Below are 19,037 nucleotides of genomic sequence, written 5' to 3'. Positions count from 1 at the left end.
TCATCGTTTCTCAGTGGTTAAAGCACTGGTCTGGTGAATCGCAGATCTCAAGTTCAAATCCCCTAGAGTCTTTTGTTCATATGTGTTGAAATAATTTTTTTCAAAATCATGTTTTTATCCAAATTTTTATATTTTTTTGCCTTTTTGGCATATAGACTTATTGTATATTCTCATATCTTTTTTAATTAAATTAATTCGAACTCATTTGAGAAACTAATGCTGGGTGTAGTGAGCCACCTTAATTGAATATGTAATTGCATGAAGTATTTTAAATTTGGATACATTCGTAAGGCTGTTGTGCAGTGTATTGATTTGCCATTTAATTGAATATGTAACTGCATGAAGTATTATAAATTTAACACTCTGTAAGGACGTTGGGTGTATTGTATCTAGAGACGATTTTTGTCATGTTTTTAGTAAGCCAGTTAGCCGGCCTGAACGCAGCGAGAGGACTTCGGGAATTCCCAGCAGAAGCAGCTCACTAGTTGTGGAAAGTCCCATGGTGCTGGTGTCAGATGTAATGGGGTCGAGCTCAGATCCACCCACAGGGTAAGCAAAGAGATGGATTCTTGATATTGTAAGAAAAAAGATTTTTAATGAAAGGTGCCTGTACCGTTTCTTTAAACATTTGCTATCTCCAATATGAGAACATTTATCTTCATTTATACAAGTTTCAGATGGTAAATGAGAAATTATATGTATAATTATGTTAAAATGACAATTTCTGATGGTAAGTGAGGCGCTTTATATGTATCATGTGTAAAGTTATGTTGGAATAACAGCTGTCCATGATATGATTAAACCCATTTTGTTGAGCCTTTTTCAACCTGGGACATTATATTTCACTTACTATGTCATAGAGACATGATATTACACTTAGTGACTTTGTTACATACAGTAAGATGATATTACACATAGCAACATGACATTACACATAGTGATATGATATTACACATAGTGACATGACATTACACATAGTGACATGACATTACACATAGTGATATGATATTACCCATAGTGATATGATATTACCCATAGTGACATGATATTACCCATAGTGACATGATATTACACATAGTGACATGATATTACACATAGTGACATGATATTACACACAGTGACATGATATTACACACAGTGACATGATATTACCCATAGTGACATGATATTACACATAGTGACATGATATTACACATAGTGACATGATATTATCCATAGTGACATGATATTACACATAGTGACATGATATTACACATAGTGACATGATATTACACATGGTGACATGATATTACACACAGTGACATGATATTACACATAGTGACATGATATTACACATAGTGACATGATATTACACACAGTGACATGATATTACACATAGAGACATGATATTACACACAGTGACATGATATTACACATAGTGACATGATATTACACAGTGACTTTATGTTACAGTGACATGATATTACACACAGTGACATGATATTACACATAGTGACTTGTTATTACATACAGTGACATTATTAACATCTATATACAATGAAGACCCAGATTTATGCACTGTCTGCATGTGTTCCTGATCTTTATGTAGACGATGGGGAAGCACCACCACAACAATCACAGGCTCCACCACCACCCGCAGTCAGCCCGCTTACAGCCGCATGCAGAGGACAGTGCATGTCAGCAGGGGTCGAAGGTCAGGGGTCATTGTAGGCAGCAGACCTCTAGTGCCAGCTTCAGTTGTACCGGAGGATCTGATTAGTCAGGTATTGCCACTAGTAATGGGAAATTGGAAAATTTTCGTAATCAATTATCGAAAATAATCAGAAGGTCATAATCGATGCAATAGTTGGAATATTTTAAAACTATTTCTTTTATATCAAACTCTTCATTCTGTACACAAAATTTAGTTCTATTTCAAAAGGTTTATCAATACTGATACATTGCACTTGTAGTCGCATGTGTTACTTCAATGTGCAAAGTTTCAAACTGAAAAAAAACCCCAAAAACTTCCTGATAGGAGGTAAAAAGTATGTTTAGCGGCTAGCAACGACACTCTTATTAGTATTCTTATCATTGTTCATTGGCAACCACTTCCATTTCTTCAGTGCCGTCATGCTTATTTTCATGGAAGTGAAAAATATCAAGTCATTCATGTGTTTGTTTCGTTTATTTAATTGATTATAAAAATTGTAATAGATATTTGAAATCACAAGTGGCCTTCGGCGATTGACTTTCGACCAATCACTAATTGCCACTGAGAAATGTTCTTGTCCATTATGAATTGAGTGCAGATAATAGTTTATTAGGTGATGAAACTTTGCCTTAAGCTGCATTGAATTATTTCTGATTTTATTTTAGTGTCAAGTGGTGCTTCAAGGAAAGTCAAGGAATCTGATCATTAGGGAATTGCAGAGAACTGTAAGTTGTCTAGATTTTTTAAACTCAATTGTCTCTATAAACCATATCTCAATGACAAATTGCAAAATTGTCATTGATGTTAATTTTTGAGAATTGCAATACATTGACTTTAAGTTGTTAGTTTTTGACTGGTTGCAAGTGTTCTGCCATTTTTATGTCTCTAGATCTTTAGGTCATGGGATACCCAAGGTTTTGGGAGGATCAAATGAAGTAGGATTTTGCTGTGTTTACGTAGGATTTTCTATAATTTTATCTATCAATGTAAATCGGTCATTAATACAGGAAATGCACAATAGACAGAAGTTTTTGAAGGATTTAAGTTTTTGAATAATATTTTCGCATTAAACTTTTAAGTAAAAAGACTTGAGAATTATGCAAAAATATATGTGGTTTCATCAGACAAAATTTGAGGCAAAAATGGGTTTTTAGCATACACAAATAGTTTTACAAATTCTGTAACAATTGGGGGAGGGGGGGGGAGGGGGTATATAATGTCCTTAAACTTTCCTAGTGTTGGCAGAAGAAAAATTAGCAATGTCATGAAATGTAAGTACCAGCAGATCACTGGATTAATTGATATTAATTGATTAGTGTAAAACTGAGCAAGGTTTGAATAGGCCACCATATGACAGTACAGAGTCACACATTATGTCATCACAGCGGTTTTTTTAAATTTCCTTACGTAACTGTTGTCGATAAATGTTCCCATGTCCAATGCCATATGTGATCCATCTTCCCCAATTATGAGGCTAAAAATGTCCAGTAACAAACTGCTAGGAATTTTTAGGCACCCATCAGGCATAAAAAAAAGTAGTTTTATGCTCCATTTTCCTGACCAACCCTATGTTTCGATCCTCTACCCCAATTTTTCAAAGATTGGGATCCAGTTATCTGTTAGGAAATTGTAGACGTTGAGAAGTACCTGGGTGTGATTTTTCCTCTTTTCTAAGGCAATCCTCTTATTGACTCAATTTTCAAAAATTTAAAATGAAACCCTCTGGGTTTGATCGCAAGTGACGGAAAATTATGTTTTTCCAGATAGGGTGAGGCGTTTCTCTTTGTTTTTGACTAGTTTTCCTCTGATTTCTGAGGAATTCAGTTACAGTACAGATGTTATCGTAGTTTTGAGTAACATTTACACAATATTTCAGTATCATGGATGTTCTTCATTTAACATCAGATATCCACTGGCGTTACAGAAAAAGAAAAAAATTTGTGACTCTACTCTCTTTTTGAAAAGCATTTAATAGGAACCACACAATTAATTTTTTTGGCCTAAGTTACCTTTTTTTTAAGTTTGCTTATTTATTGTTTGTATAGAACTTGGATGTGAATCAGGCCGTGAACAACCTCCTGAGTCGTGACGATGAGGGCGAGGTGGAGGATGAGGACAGTCAGGACTCTTATATGCCGGACGACCTCATCTCACTCCTCGACGGTGGCATGCACTCGGAGCATCCCAGTGTCATCATTGACGCGGACACCATGTTTAATGAAGATGTGTTTGGTTACTCCACACTACGCAGTAGGACATCAGGAACTCGATCTCGGCTCGGTAAATAATTATTTATGTATTTGGTACTGTATTCTTAATTTTTTGATAATTGATGACCACAGGTCAACTTAAAGACTCGATTGCTATATTTAGAGTACTTACTCGATATTGAATTTATGTGCAGGTGTATGTGTATGCCTTTGTGATATTTTAGTACATGTACAGAGTGTTTTTTATATGTTGTGTTGTGTGAATTTTATGTATGTAGTCAGAGAACAGCTCTTGAGAGTTAATGTTTCTGTTTGTAAATCCAATTTCGATAAATATTATCTTATCTATCTTATGTAATCGAGTTTTTGAGATACGTGAACCTTTCATAAGTCGGAGCTGTTGGTAAGCTTTGAGCAGTATCTGGATATGTGATCTTGTCGGTAATAGTTATTAATTTGACTAGCATGTGTTGATAAAGGGTTATTCTTCAACAGAAAGCTAGATTAAAGCAGGTTGTTACATTCAGTGAGAAAAGTCAGGGCCGTCTCTGTTACATGTTTATAAAATATAGTAATGTTTGTTTCTCATGATGTTTACAGAATGTAGTAATGTTTGTTTCTCATGATGTTTACAGAATATAGTAATGTTTGTTTCTCATGATGTTTACAGAATGTAGTAATGTTTGTTTCTCATGTTTACAGAATGTAGTAATGTTTGTTTCTCACGATGTGTATAAGATGGAGTTATGTCTGTTTCACATGATGTGTATAAAATGGAGTTATGTTTGTTTCTCATGGCTGGCTGTTCTTGTGATAGGTGACAGAGATCGTGACCTAGATAGAGAAAGTAGGGAATCCATCTTCCGAATCCGAGACCGTAGACGACTAGACACAACATTGAGAGATGAAACGCTTAAATCACTGGAGCGTGACAAGGCAGATTCAATCATTGAGGGTGAGAATCTGAAGAAACAGCCCACTCCATCACAGACACCAGTTAACTTTGGAGATGACGTACATTTTCTCCTTGAGAAGGTGAGTCTTTCAATGTAAACTACTTTATGTAAAAATGTGTCCTTAAAAAAACCGTTATTCCCCATGACATATTTTAAAGGAGGAATAACACACCACATAAATCTGATATGGATGGAAAGTGGAGAATATGTACAGTAATATTTTGAAATTGAAGTTTCATGTTTGCCTTTTTTAGTTAAAACATGCAGTTTTAGTAGAAAGTAATCTGGGGGAAAAAAGAAAGAAATAAATTAAAACCTTACCTAGACTTGCAAGCTCGAACTACAAATCAGCAGCCAACATGTTAGCCTACTGAGTACTGAGCTATCTAGCCAGGCAATTGGAATTAAAAAGAATATGCATATTTTGGTGAAGTCTGCTATTATGACACTATATTATTCTTCCCCTTAAAGTAATACACAAGTTAAGGGCATAATAAGACTATACTTTCAAAGACCACATGTTTTAAATGATTTTTGTTCACTTAAGGATGGAACCTGTGCAACCTTTACCCACATTGCTACAATGCACTCTGACCTTGTTGCTGTGGGAACCAATGGACAGTTATATAGCTGGAAATGGACAGAGGCAGAGCCCTACAAACATTATGATGTAAGATTTCACAGACAAATATAGAGCATGAACAAGTTATGATTGTATGACAATGTAATGATGAATATCGCATCTGTTACAGAACCCCAATGTGCATCACCCCAAGGTGATATCGCTAGGACTACAGAATGAGAGAATTATTGGATTGTCTGCCTGTGGAGTTAGGGCTTCAGTCTTCACAGAATCCAATAAAGTGGCTACATGGGTAGACGAGACTCTCAACAGCGTGGCCTCCAAACTCGAGCATTCTGCGCAAACCTTCCCAGAATTTCAGACGGATAAGATTGTGTCCCTACACACATGTTCCTTGTACACCTGTGCACGGCTGGAGAGCAGTGCCCTCTATTGGTGGGGAATAATGCCGTTTGGACAGAGAAAGAAAATGCTGGAGAAAACCAAAAAGAAGAAAACCAAGGATGGTTCTGTCACTAGCGATGTCGGTGCTGGGTCTCTAGTGAGTTTATAAACACGTGTATTGCCAAAAGATCAAGCCTCCCAGAATACAATGGCTCATAACAACACTAGCTGCAAACAATTTTTTTTTCTTCAAAAATGATGAAAATGAAAACTAAGTTGATGTTTTTATAAGAACAATTAATACAATTTCCATATGGAATGTAATTTATACCCGCGATTTCTCAATTAAGTCAAATAGAGTGAGGAAAATTTACAAAGAGTTATATAGGGAGGGATAATTTTTTTAAGGAATTTTATATTTGTACTTATTACAAGCAAATAAAACAAAAAAATATGTATATATTAATCCATGCATCCATTGTTTGATTTGTATCGTTAAATTTGATGTCAAATATCTGTCCTGTATTTTGTGAGTGACTGAAACTCTGTTGCATTACAGGTTTGCCTGCGGAGCTCCCCTATGTACCATGGTGGTGCCCTGGCGTTTGCAACGGTAGACGGCGTCCCAAAAGTAGGTCAGCTGCTGGAATCTGCTTGGTCACTGTCTGACACTTGTCGCTTCAAGATTCTCAAACATGCACCTGTGTAAGTATATAGGTCATAGTAGAATAGTTCACCTGTGTAAGTATATAGGTCATAGTAGAATAGTTCACTGGTGATCAAAGGTAATGGCTAATTAACAGCTTCACTGATCACATGCCTTTTGCGGTATATCGAGACATTTGACACTCCACTATGGATGTTTGTTTTGAAAACAGGATAGTATGTAGTGGTATGCAAATTCAACATTGTAATGAGAGATTTATGTAGCAGGAAAAACATTCTTGACGAAACAAGACAGTGTAATGAAATTGGAAATTAGCTGAGAGGCAATGATTTGAGAATTATGAATTGTCAATACATGTAGATTAATATTGAAAAGATCCTTTAGAAAAGGAATGCTAGGAAGCATTGTAATTGAACTATATGTCTGTTATAGAGAGCAGAAACCCGAGGTGAAACCCGAGGTGAAGTCATGCGATGTGAAACCAGACATGCCCCCACCCCCCTCCCCAGATTCGTCCACTTGTAGTGACCACAGTGGGCCCACGTTGATCAGCACATCACTTAGTAAGTAAGCCGGGCATTCTGGCATGTTGATATTTATCTCGGTATTATCAATAATACTGATCAATAGCACGGCTATATCTATTACTTGACTGCTGCACCTTCTGTCTCAGTATTACTAAGATTATGAACAATAACACTTGTTAAGTTTTATATCTATTACTTGACTGCTGCACTTTCTGTCTCAGTATTACTAAGATTATGAACAATAACACTTGTTAAGTTTTATATCTATTACTTGACTGCTGCACCTTCTGTCTCAGTATTACTAAGATTATGAACAATAACACTTGTTAAATTTTATATCTATTACTTGATTACTGCACCTTCTGTCTCAGTATTACTAAGATTATGAACAATAACACTTGTTAAGTTTTATATCTATTACTTGATTGCTGCATGTTTTGAACAAGAGAATGCAAAGACTGCAAACCTTGGCCAAGGCTCCGTAAATCGTATAAAAATTTCAGAACACAGATTTCATTCAGAGCTCTCACCATGTAATCAGCTCTATAGATCAAACCTATTTTGGTGAGAATTACAGTCTACTCCGGATATATTGAAATTCAGGGGACCAACCTGAATTGTTCATTACATCCAAAGTTTAATATAACCAATGTTGAACTATATAAATAATGTTAACTGGGGATTTATTTTTACTTCAACATAACAGATAGTTCAATATAAGTGGCTGCAGTATAAGTGGAGTAAGCTGTAGTTCAATATAAGTGACTGCAGTATAAGTGGAGTAAGCTGTAGTTCAATATAAGTGACTGCAGTATAAGTGGAGTAAGCTGTAGTTCAATATAAGTGACTGCAGTATAAGTGGAGTAGACTAATTGAATTCCATGGATTTGATCTTGTTCACACGTAGATGCATGGTTAGAATATAACTCTTCGGCAGAGGCACATGTAATAAGAAAGGTACTGTGTAACACACTTTTAGCGAAGCGCTGGGGACGAGCAATTTTAATGTTATAAAGGTAATTCATTAAATCCAGAAAGTTCATAATATGTTTTACACATAGATGCATGGTTAAAATCTAACCTCTGTCAAAGAAGCAGAGGTAATACCAGGGTACAGTAAAAGCATTGTCTGGTTAGCTGTAAAGCATTGTACACCAGTATAATTTTTGTTAACAGAACGCAAGAAGGCACCTACACCATTGAAAGATTTTGAGAGGAAAGATGAAGAAAGCTGGCCATTGAAAAATGTCATCTTTGTGGAGGATGTGAAAACTGTCCCTGTTGGCAAAGTAGTCAAGGTAAGAACTGCCTATAGTTTCTATAAACAAAGTCAAAGTAAGAACTGCCTATTGTTTCTATAAACAAAGTCAAAGTAAGAACTGCCTATAGTTTCTATAAATAAATTCAAAGTAAGACCTGCATATAGTTTCTTTAAACAAAGTCAAAGTAAGAACTGCCTATAGTTTCTATAAACAAAGTCAAGTTAAGAACCGCCTATGACTTCTATAAACAAAGTCAAAGTAAGAACTGCCTATAGTTTCTATAAACAAAGTCAAGTTAAGAACCGCCTATGATTTCTATAAACAAAGTCAAAGTAAGAACTGCCTATAGTTTCTATAAACAAAGTCAAAGTAAGAACTGTCTATAGTTTCTATAAACAAAGTCAAAGTAAGAACTGCCTATGATTTATATAAACAAAGTCAAGGTAAGAACTGCCTATAGTTTCTATAAACAAAGGCTAAGTGGTCAAAATGGCCCCATCCCTCCCCATAAATATCTTCCCCATCCTCCCTATAGATATCTCTTCTACCCCTTAGGCCTATCTATGAATATCTTTACCACCCCTCTCTATAAATAACTCCCACCCTTCTCTATAAATAACTCCCCTACCCCTCTCCATAAATATCTCCCCCACCCCTCTCTATAAATATCTTCCTCACCCCTCTCTATAAATATCTCCCCCACCCCTCTCTATAAATATCTCCCCCACCCCTCTCTATAAATATCTTCCTCACCCCTCTCTATAAATATCTCCCTCACCCCACTCTATGAATATTTCTCCACCCCTCTCTATAAATATCTCCCTCACCCCTCTCTATAAATATCTCCTCCACCCTCTCTATAAATATCTTCCTCACCCCTCTCTATGAATATCTCCCCACCCCTCTCTATAAATATCTCCCCCACCCCTCTCTATAAATATCTCCCCCCACCCCTTTCTATAAACTACTCCCTCACCCCTCTCTATAAATATCTCCCCCACCTCTTTCTATAAATTACTCCCTCATCCCTCTCTATAAATATCTCCTCACCCCTCTCTATAAATAACTCTCTCACCCCTCTCTATAAATAACTCCCTCACCCATCTCTATAAATATCTCTCCCATCCCTCTCTATAAATATCTCCCCCGCCCCTCTCTATAAATATATCCCCACCCCTCTCTATAAATATCTCCCTCACCCCTCTATAAATATCTCCCCACCCCTCTCTATAAATATTTCTCCACCCTTCTCTATGAATATCTCCCCCACCCCTCTCTATAAATAACTCCCCCACCCCTCTCTATAAATATCTTTCTCATCCCTCCTTATAAATTTATGTGATTTGACTCATGGATTGAGAATCAAACTTAAGGCATCAATAGGTTTTGATGTGGATCAAACTTGGGACCTCCTGATTATGAACATTCTGACGACTAGGCCACCACAACTGGTAGATACACCAGCTATTGAGTAATAATATTAGTAAAAGGTAGATAATCTATTTCCTGTGTTGATTACAGGTAGATAATCTTTTTCATGTGTTGGTTACAGGTATATGATCTATTTCATGTGTTGATTACAGGTAGATGGCGCCTATGCAGTGGTGAAGTTCCAGTCCCGGGATGCATTGGAATCTGGGGGTGGGAGGGAGGACCCCGTCAGTCTCCTACAGGACTGCAGAATCCTGAGAAAAGATGAATTACAGGTAAGTACCAGCTGATCACTAAGAATCAGGGGTAATTACAGGTAAGGAACACCTGGTTGTTAAGACAATGTGAATCTGGGATAATTACAGGTAAGTTACAGCTGATAGCTAAGACAGGGTTGGATGGACCCATCAGTGTGTTACATGCTACTTAGAAAAAGCTGAGCTACAGGTAATGCATATAAAAATGATTGTGTGGTTTTCTTTTCCTGTTCTAATTACGTTTTGATCCCCGACTCTAAATTCTTAAAACTCAGGATTGAGATCAAATTATCTAATTAAATCATCTGTCTTTGGTTACCCAAAAATGTTGAATGACATTTAGGAAATTCAAGACGTCAAAATGTACGGACGGTGTCATAGTCTAACTGACATTTATTTACTCTATATTTCAGTATTATGGTGTCATGCATGTTTTTCATTTATCATCAAATATTCACAGGTGTTACAGACGTTTTCTATTCTTCATCCACTTGTCAAATAAAAAAATAAATAAATAAAAAATTCTGACCTACCTACCCTATTTTTATGCCTCCCTTCAAAGAAGAGGGGCATATTGGTTTGCACCTGTCGGTCGGTAGACCACATGTTGTCCGCTCATTATCTTGAGAACCATTCACTTGATCGTAATGATATTTCATATGTGGGTTGGTTATGAAAAGAAGAGGACCCCTATTGTTTTTCAGATCAAAAGGTTAAAGGTCAAGGGTCAATCTACTATGGACATAGGAATATACTGTCCACTCAATATCTTGAGAACCCTTTACTTGACAGACATCAAACTTGGTACACTGGTACATCCTCAGGAGAAGATTACACCTATTGATTTTGAAGTCACATAGTCAAGGGTCAAACTGGACATAGGAATATACTGTCCGTTCAATATCTTGAGAACCCTTTGCTTGACAGACATCAAACTTGGTACACTGGTACATCATCAGGAGATGACATCTATTGATTTTGAAGTCACATAGTCAAAGGTCAAGGGTCAAACTGGACATAGGAATATACTGTCCGCTTAATATCTTGAGAACCCTTTGCTTCATAGACATCAAACTTGTTACACTGGTACATCTTCAGGAGAAGGCGACCCCTATTGATTTTCAGATCACATGGTCAAAGGCCAAGGGTCAAACTGGGCATTGGAATATACTGTCTGCTCAATATCTTGAGAACCCTTTGCTTGACAGACATTAAACTTGGTACATCAATAGGAGAAGATGACATCTATTGATTTTGGGGTCACATGGTCAAAGGTCAAGGGTCAAACTGGACATAGGAATATACTGTCCGCTCAGTATCTTGAGAACCCTTTGCTTGACAGACATCAAACTTGGTACACTGATACATCTTCAAGAGAAGATGACCCCTATTGATTTTCAGATCACATGGTCAAAGGTCAAGGGTCAAACTGGACATTGGAATATACTGTCTGCTCAATATCTTGAGAACACTTTGCTTGACAGACATTAAACTTGGTACATTGGTACATCATCAGGAGATGATGACACCTATTGATTTTGAGGTCACATGGTCAAGGGTCAAACTGGACATAGGAATATACTGTCCGCTCAATATCTCGAGAACCCTTTGCTTGACAGACATCAAACTTGGTACACTGGTACATCTTCATGAGTTGATTACCCCTATTGATTTTAGGTCACATGGTCAATCCACTCTTGACATAGGAAGATATTGTCTGCTCAATATTTTGAATTGATGATACTACTCTCAATTAAATGATGTGTGTGTATATAACCCTTTTTCAATTTTGCACCATGGGTGGGGGGGGCATATGTGTTTTACAAACATCTCTTGTTGTAAAGCATGTAATAGGACCACACAGTTTTTTTGTGTAAGGGACAACTGATTACACAGACAGTGGTGGGAGGGGCTGTTGCTGGGCTGTGGGAGGTATAGCTGATAACAAAGACAATCACTCGTACTGAAGTAATAGTCTGTTACTAAGGACATCCCCTTTAGAAGTAAAAAAGAAAATAGGATTCTTGAATTAACTATGATTTTATCAAAGTTGAATTTAGCTCATCTCAAACCTTTGTCTATCGTGTCGAATATCAAACTTTTCAGATATGATGCATTTATACATGTAATGTACCACATATTGGTACCTGTTCAATGACAATTGTGAGATGATTTATACATGTAATGTACCACATATTGGTACCTGTTCAATGACAATTGTGAGATGCTAAGGAAATGTATTATTGGGTTTGGATGAGATTGTAAAAATTTATTCTTCAGGTGTTGAAGAGTGCCAATGCCCCTCGCCTGCCGGATTGTTTTCAGAAGACCCCAAAGAAAGTGACCCTGACAGAAAGTGGTCAGATATTGGCCGTGGCTGTGGATTGTGAGGGTCAGTAGTGGACAATATGTGTGATCCCCCTGTAACAGTGATGGGGGTGGGGGATGTGCTGATGTGGGTGGGGGAGCACATGTATAATTTGTTGTTTTATGTATCTTGTAGAATTTTTTATTGAATTGGGACGGCACAAGCTGTTGGTTAGGTGCCACAAACTTCGGGTTCATTGTGGTATTTACAAACTCAATGCTTAGGGTTCATTATGGGATCTATAAAAACTCCATGCTCTGCTTTTCAGTACAGTTTACACAAAGGAACAAAAATTTCAAAAATATTAAGGTAGATTGTTTATTTGAGGTTTTTGATTAACGAATGTATTGCATTGACTATTGTGAGTTTAGGTTTAGTTTTATAAAGCAAATGTTAAGTGGTGTGTGGTTTTTATGTTGTAGGGATTCACTTGATCGCTAGATCTGGATCTCGACTGAGCTACACCATTTACAACCTAACCTCTGGCAAAGTGGAGCAAGATGCCACCTTCCAGACAGATGCGCAGACTTTTCTTGGCGAACACCGTAGCGACATCACATTACACAATACCGGAGATGTATGTTTTCATTTTCCTTGCTTTCAATAGTTACCAGTGTATTTTACATTTTGTAGGGTATTTTAAAACTTTTAAAATGTCTCAAATATTATGTTAAACAATATACAAATTTCGTTGTATGTGATATATATACCTAGATATACATGAAGATCTAGCATGTACAGATACAGGATTCTAGAATTTGTGGAAATAAAATGTTTCTATGCTTGATATTAAGTTATTTAAAGATCTTTGAGGATTTTAATGTTAAGTCAATTTAGGACTTTGTTATGTTATTTTAGGATTAACTTGAGAATTTTGATATTGATTTATTGAGAATTTTTGTAATAAGAACATAGGGCACCCTAAAAATTGTTCAAGAATTTTGTAATACTATTTGTAAATGTTTTAATGTATGCTAGAAACCCATATATACCTCAAAATTTTCCATTGAAACTACCTTTATTTTGGTATTTTTCACAAATTCTTACTAGAGAATTGAATGGAAATAAATTACCTAAAAATGGAAATCCTTTAAAACCATCTTTTTATTGGTGCATTTTGTGTAATTTACATTGTTGTTTATCATATAATAGATAATTCCCAGTAAGCACAGCAGAATCCTGCTTCATTTGATACGTCCAAAATCTTGGTTATCTGATGACCTTAAATGTAATTTATTAAATAGATGCTGTCATACATAAAGGTTATTTTAAGGATTTAGATTGTTAAGTTTACGTTGATTGTTACTCAGGAGCTGTTATCTCAAGGATTGAGGATTTAGATTGTTAAGTTTACGTTCATTGTTACGCAGGAGCTGTTATCTCAAGGATTGAGGATTTAGATTGTTAAGTTTACGTTGATTGTTACTCAGGAGCTGTTATCTCAAGGATTGAGGATTTAGATTGTTAAGTTTGCGTTGATTGTTACTCAGGAGCTGTTATCTCAAGGATTGAGGATTTAGATTGTTAAGTTTGCGTTGGTTGTTACTCAGGAGCTGTTATCTCAAGGATTGAGGATTTAGATTGTTAAGTTTACGTTGATTGTTACGCAGGAGCTGTTGGTTCAGCTGCAGGATGGAAATGGTGCCCTGTATCCTTTGGCTAAGGACTGTGCAGAGGGCATACGTGACCCCCTGTGGTTGAATCTCCCCCCAGTCCGTGCCCTGGGGATGAGAGTCCAGTGTCTGAATGCAGTGGGAAACAACATGAAGAACAAAGTCTGTATCCTGGTGCTTGCTGTCGAGGTATGTATGGTAAATTAGTCTGTATTCACAAACAATTCTTTTCTTCTGTGGCTGACCCTCCTCCATGACATCTTCCTGTTTGTTGTAGCATCAGGCCTTGGTCCCACACATACTGCGCTGTGATCTGGAGAAGGTCAAGTCCATTCTGCTTTCCCTGGAACATGAGCAAGGTACTAAATCTCAGACGAGGTATTGTAATCAATTACTAGATCTCTGATAAGGTAATGTAATCAGTTACTAGATCTCAAAGTATTGTAATCAGTTACTAGATCTCGGACAAGATATTGTAATCAGTTTACTAGATCGGTGACAAGGTAATGTAATCAGTTACTAGATCTCAGACAAAGTAATGTAATCAGTTACTAATCTCAGACGAGGTATTATAATCAGTTACTAGATCTCTGACAAGACCAGTCAGATGAATGCTAATGGACATTATTAAGGTTGATAATCTCTGTTTTTCCTAGATTCAGCTGCCAGTCAGAAGGTGCTACAGGACATTATTAAGGAGCACTGTGATGGAAACAGGAATATACTGCACACCTGTGTGGCCATGTGTGTTCCCACTTCAAACAAAGACTATGACCAAGGTATGGGCATGGTTATTAATCCTCCCTGCAGCTAGAGGGGACATAGATGTAGGAACATAATGCATGTGATTTGCCTGATTCATTGAGTGAACAAGTCATTGAATGGACAAGTCATTGAGTGAACGAGTTCTATTTTATCCTCCGTAATCAGAGGTTTGTAGGCATATAGTTTTAGTCTGTCTATTTATTTGTCCACACAAACTTAAACCTTGGCCCTAACTTTAGACTAGATGGTGTTATGGTTTTTATATTTCACATGTATATACCTTGTGACAAGTCTTTCCTTTGGGTGCAAAAACTTTTGACCTCATGACCTTGACCTTAGGGTTTGACCTTTGAAAAACTTTTTAACATTGGCCATTATCACCTTTGCTGGCATGGGGGCATCAGTGTTTCACAAACACATCTTGTTCATCATTTTTAAATTTGGGTCTTAATGAGGTGCTCTGGACCATATTTTGAGGCTGGTTTTGGGACTCTACTGACCGATCCAGGAAATAGTGGTCAACTTTATGAATCAGTTCAGTAGTCAGGGGTTCATTGATTTTAACTGACACGATCTATTTGGTATTTCAGATCCAGTGCCACTGTCTACTGTTGGTGCTACCACCACCACCACAACCACAAGTAGTTCGTTCAGCTCTGCCCTGGAGGCGATTAATGCAGTGAGCAGTGCGGTAGACGCACTGAATGCCATCCAGTCACGTAATGCTGACCCAAGCTCAAGGTGGTAAGAATAATCACTGGAATCGGGAGTGTACTCCACATTTTTTGTTGCTGCGGGTCTGTAGCTCTCTGGGAAAATACTGGGACAGACCAGAGCTACAGATCTACCACCCCTTATGAAACTTAATATAGACCAGAGCTACAGATCAACCACCCCTTATAAAACTTAATATAGACCAGAGCTACAAATCAACCACCCCTTATAAAAACCTGCAAATTACAAGACAGAAAAAATCTTTGCAGGATGGAGGTCTTATATTGCTGAATTGTTGCTTTGCCATCACAAAAATTTAATGTAAAAAAATTCCTTGGATATTTTTCCCACTATATATGTATCCAAACTTACCTTCCAATATTGACTGTAGCTCTCTGATCTGTTACAATGTTTTCCTAGAGAGATACAGATCTGCAGCTGTATTCACTGTACAGGTACAATTGTACATATAGATGCTGTAAATTAGTGATTGTTTTCACTGTAGTTACAATTGTATGTATAGATGCTGTAAATTAGTGATTGTTTTCACTGTAGTTACAATTGTATGTATAAATGCTGTAAATTAGTGATTGTTTTCACTGTAGTTACAATTGTACATATAGATGCTGTAAATTAGTGATCGTTTTCACTGTACAGGTACAACTGTACATATAGATGCTGTAAATTAGTGATCGTTTTCACTGTACAGGTACAATTGTACATCTAAATACTGTAAATTAGTGATTGTTTTCACTGTAGTTACAATTGTACATATAGATGCTGTAAATTAGTGATTGTTTTCACTGTAGTTACAATTGTACATATAGATGCTGTAAATTAGTGATTGTTTTCACTGTAGTTACAATTGTACATATAGATGCTGTAAATTAGTGATTGTTTTCACTGTAGTTACAATTGTATGTATAGATACTGTAAATCTGTAAATTTGTGATTGTTGTCAACTGGGACAGCACTAACAGTAATTGATTTATTACTACATCTAAATGATGTTGACTTGACAGCATTGTAATCATTTCAGTGTTAACTTTTTAGAAGTTAAATCATTTCAGTGTCGACTTTATAGAAGTGTAATCATTTCAGTGTTGACTTTACAGAATTGTAATGATTTCAGTGTTGACTTTACAGAATTGTAATTATTTCAGTGTCAGCCTGAGAGAAATGATGAAACGAGCATCATCAGCTGCTCGAGCTGTCAGTGGAATTGATGTGAGGGAGTCCGAGGACATGTCTATACCCACGCTACAGTGGCCCCCTGACCCCCCACCCAGCTACGAAACCCTGCAACAAGGTAGGCGTTACCCCTCCCCCCACGCTACAGTGGCCCCCTGACCCCCCACCCAGCTACGAAACCCTGCAACAAGGTAGGCTTTACCCCTCCCCCCCTTAAGACTCCCCACCCAGCTACAAAATCAGTTCACATTTCAACTTCATTGGTGCATCATGACCTACTTAAGGGCTATAAGTAGGTCAAGTACTTTTCTGGGCTTTTTCTCATCATGGGTACAGATATTGCACAGACATTTTGTCACAACCTCCCTCTTGGAGAAATACATAATCATTTAACATGTCAGATAGATTGGTACACCATGACCTAATTTAAGGCTTTTCTATTCGGAATGTGTGTGGTATCAATTCAAAGTGCGTAATGTGCGTACAGGTCCAACGGGTGTAGGTTGCAGCGTCTGTGTTACTCTCCCTTTGTTATGCTGAAAGCTGATGTAAAGTACAGTGGAACCCCGTTATTACGTTTTCCATTTTGTCACGATAAAATAACGTAATACTGGGGGCAACGTAATAAACGTTCCAAGTGAAATCCGTTAAAAATATCATTTGGAAATTGTATATCGTCCGTTGGTACTCTGTGATGGGGTGTGTGAATATATCTTTACTGTTTCTTTGTTTAAAAGACTATGATACTTTGTTTTATTTACATCTTATCTTTAATGTCCGTAATTCTTCATGTTCTTATCCCCTTTCTTTATTTCGGTGTAGGATACATAAGGATGTTTTGATAAACGTTGCTTTTTCTGCATTCGTTTGGACCGCCATTTTGTTCAACTTTAAAACAATGCGTTCATGTAAATTTCTCTCAATAACTCGTTCCGGTTCGTATTCAACATTCGTATTAAAAAATAACAAAACATCGTTTTTATTAAGTTCTCTTAATTACACAATACACAACACAATAAAAAAAAATCCCACCCAAAAAACAACAAAACTATAGACACAAAACGCACACGATACCCAACACTTGCACACTTCTCACCAACGATAAACTTGCACGGAGAACAATTTAATCGCAATCCACATTAAAAAAAATATAATGATGCACGAAGATTTCATTTATAACGCTAAATGATGGCACTAAAATCACGTGCGCATCAAGGGATTTTAAAATATTCACTGAGGTAAATGCCGTGCACAAATCGGCCGATAGATTGGTGTATGTATGGACGAGATTTACGAACACCCAAGCTGCATGTCCAAACAACGAACAATTTTTTTAAATGAACACCTTTAGTCACCTATGTCCAAGCAGTTACCCAAGCGGTTGTAACATTGCTACGATAAATTTTGTCTTTCTTGTTTGGTACCAAAGCTGTCCGTGAATAGAGTTTTAATAGCGAAGGTAATCACACTATGCTGAACACGCAGGTGGTTGAGAAATTATTTCTTTGATTATCAAAATATGAAAAATGAAGTAAATTTCATAGAGTACAATTTCTAAATAAACATTATTTAATTGTTTATCACTGGCTTCTATACGGGGTATTCACCTGTATTGATGTCGCTAGATCTATCGAAGCGTGATCAGTCAAGCGTCTCTAATCCCCAAACAGACCAGGAAATTTACGTGGTGACTGCCTCAGGCAGTCAAGGTGTGAATGGCTTATTATTTTGAGAATCACTATTGAATAATTAGGGGTTTATTACGTTTTTGTCGGAATATTTACAACGTAATACCGAGTCCCGGCATTTTAGGACAACGTAATAACGAGGTCTATTTTATATAGGTTTGTTAAGAAATGGTTTTGTGCTTTGAAATTCCAACGTAATATGCGGACTAACGTAATAAAGGGGGAACGTAATAACGGGGTTCCACTGTATATGTAAATGCACATTTAGAGAAAGTACAAAATCTGTCTACAGAACTGTTAGATTTTTATATCACTGGGAAAGAAGTTCTGACCTGGAAAGGGGGGGGGGGGGGGTGGCATATTATTTTGTTTTATATTTATTAAGTGACCTGAGGGAGATAAAATTATACATAAGCAAAATTTTAGAAATATAATAAAGTTTTTCTGCAATGGTGACATATTCAAAGATGAGTTAGTGCATGCTAGGCTAAATCCACAGATATATTACGGTTTCAATCAGAAAAGTAGGGGGGGGGGGGGGGGGGACACAAATGGGGAAATGTATCTTCTGGCTTGAAAATGGGTGCCTTTAACAAGAAATAAAAAGCAATGAAACAAATATCATTTTCTGCTGATTTTTTTATTCCTACAATATTTGCTGTTTGTGTATCATTAAGTCATGTGTTGTCATTGTATAAAATACAATATGTGGTTTAGCAAGATTGACA

At 36.9% G+C, this 19,037-nt stretch overlaps 1 protein-coding gene across 2 annotated transcripts in view; it reads left to right on the top strand.

The window, feature by feature from the left end:
• The window catches only part of LOC125647085 (E3 ubiquitin-protein ligase UBR5-like), a 58,792-nt gene that overhangs the window by 3,438 nt on the left and 36,317 nt on the right, over positions 1-19,037 (top strand). For both annotated transcript variants that reach the window (XM_056142215.1, XM_056142213.1), the window contains exons 4-21: positions 418-549; positions 1,589-1,763; positions 2,359-2,418; positions 3,739-3,973; positions 4,721-4,938; positions 5,407-5,529; positions 5,612-5,983; positions 6,386-6,531; positions 6,926-7,056; positions 8,197-8,318; positions 9,866-9,988; positions 12,251-12,362; positions 12,761-12,915; positions 13,949-14,140; positions 14,229-14,310; positions 14,608-14,730; positions 15,307-15,460; positions 16,594-16,739. In XM_056142215.1, the coding sequence (XP_055998190.1) occupies positions 418-549; positions 1,589-1,763; positions 2,359-2,418; positions 3,739-3,973; positions 4,721-4,938; positions 5,407-5,529; positions 5,612-5,983; positions 6,386-6,531; positions 6,926-7,056; positions 8,197-8,318; positions 9,866-9,988; positions 12,251-12,362; positions 12,761-12,915; positions 13,949-14,140; positions 14,229-14,310; positions 14,608-14,730; positions 15,307-15,460; positions 16,594-16,739 (2,801 nt within the window). The remainder of the gene's footprint in view (positions 1-417; positions 550-1,588; positions 1,764-2,358; positions 2,419-3,738; positions 3,974-4,720; positions 4,939-5,406; positions 5,530-5,611; positions 5,984-6,385; positions 6,532-6,925; positions 7,057-8,196; positions 8,319-9,865; positions 9,989-12,250; positions 12,363-12,760; positions 12,916-13,948; positions 14,141-14,228; positions 14,311-14,607; positions 14,731-15,306; positions 15,461-16,593; positions 16,740-19,037) is intronic.

This window comes from Ostrea edulis, chromosome 6 (genome assembly GCF_947568905.1).
Source record: "Ostrea edulis chromosome 6, xbOstEdul1.1, whole genome shotgun sequence".
Lineage (NCBI taxonomy): Eukaryota > Metazoa > Mollusca > Bivalvia > Ostreida > Ostreidae > Ostrea > Ostrea edulis.
This window is presented reverse-complemented; position numbering and strand designations above follow the sequence as displayed.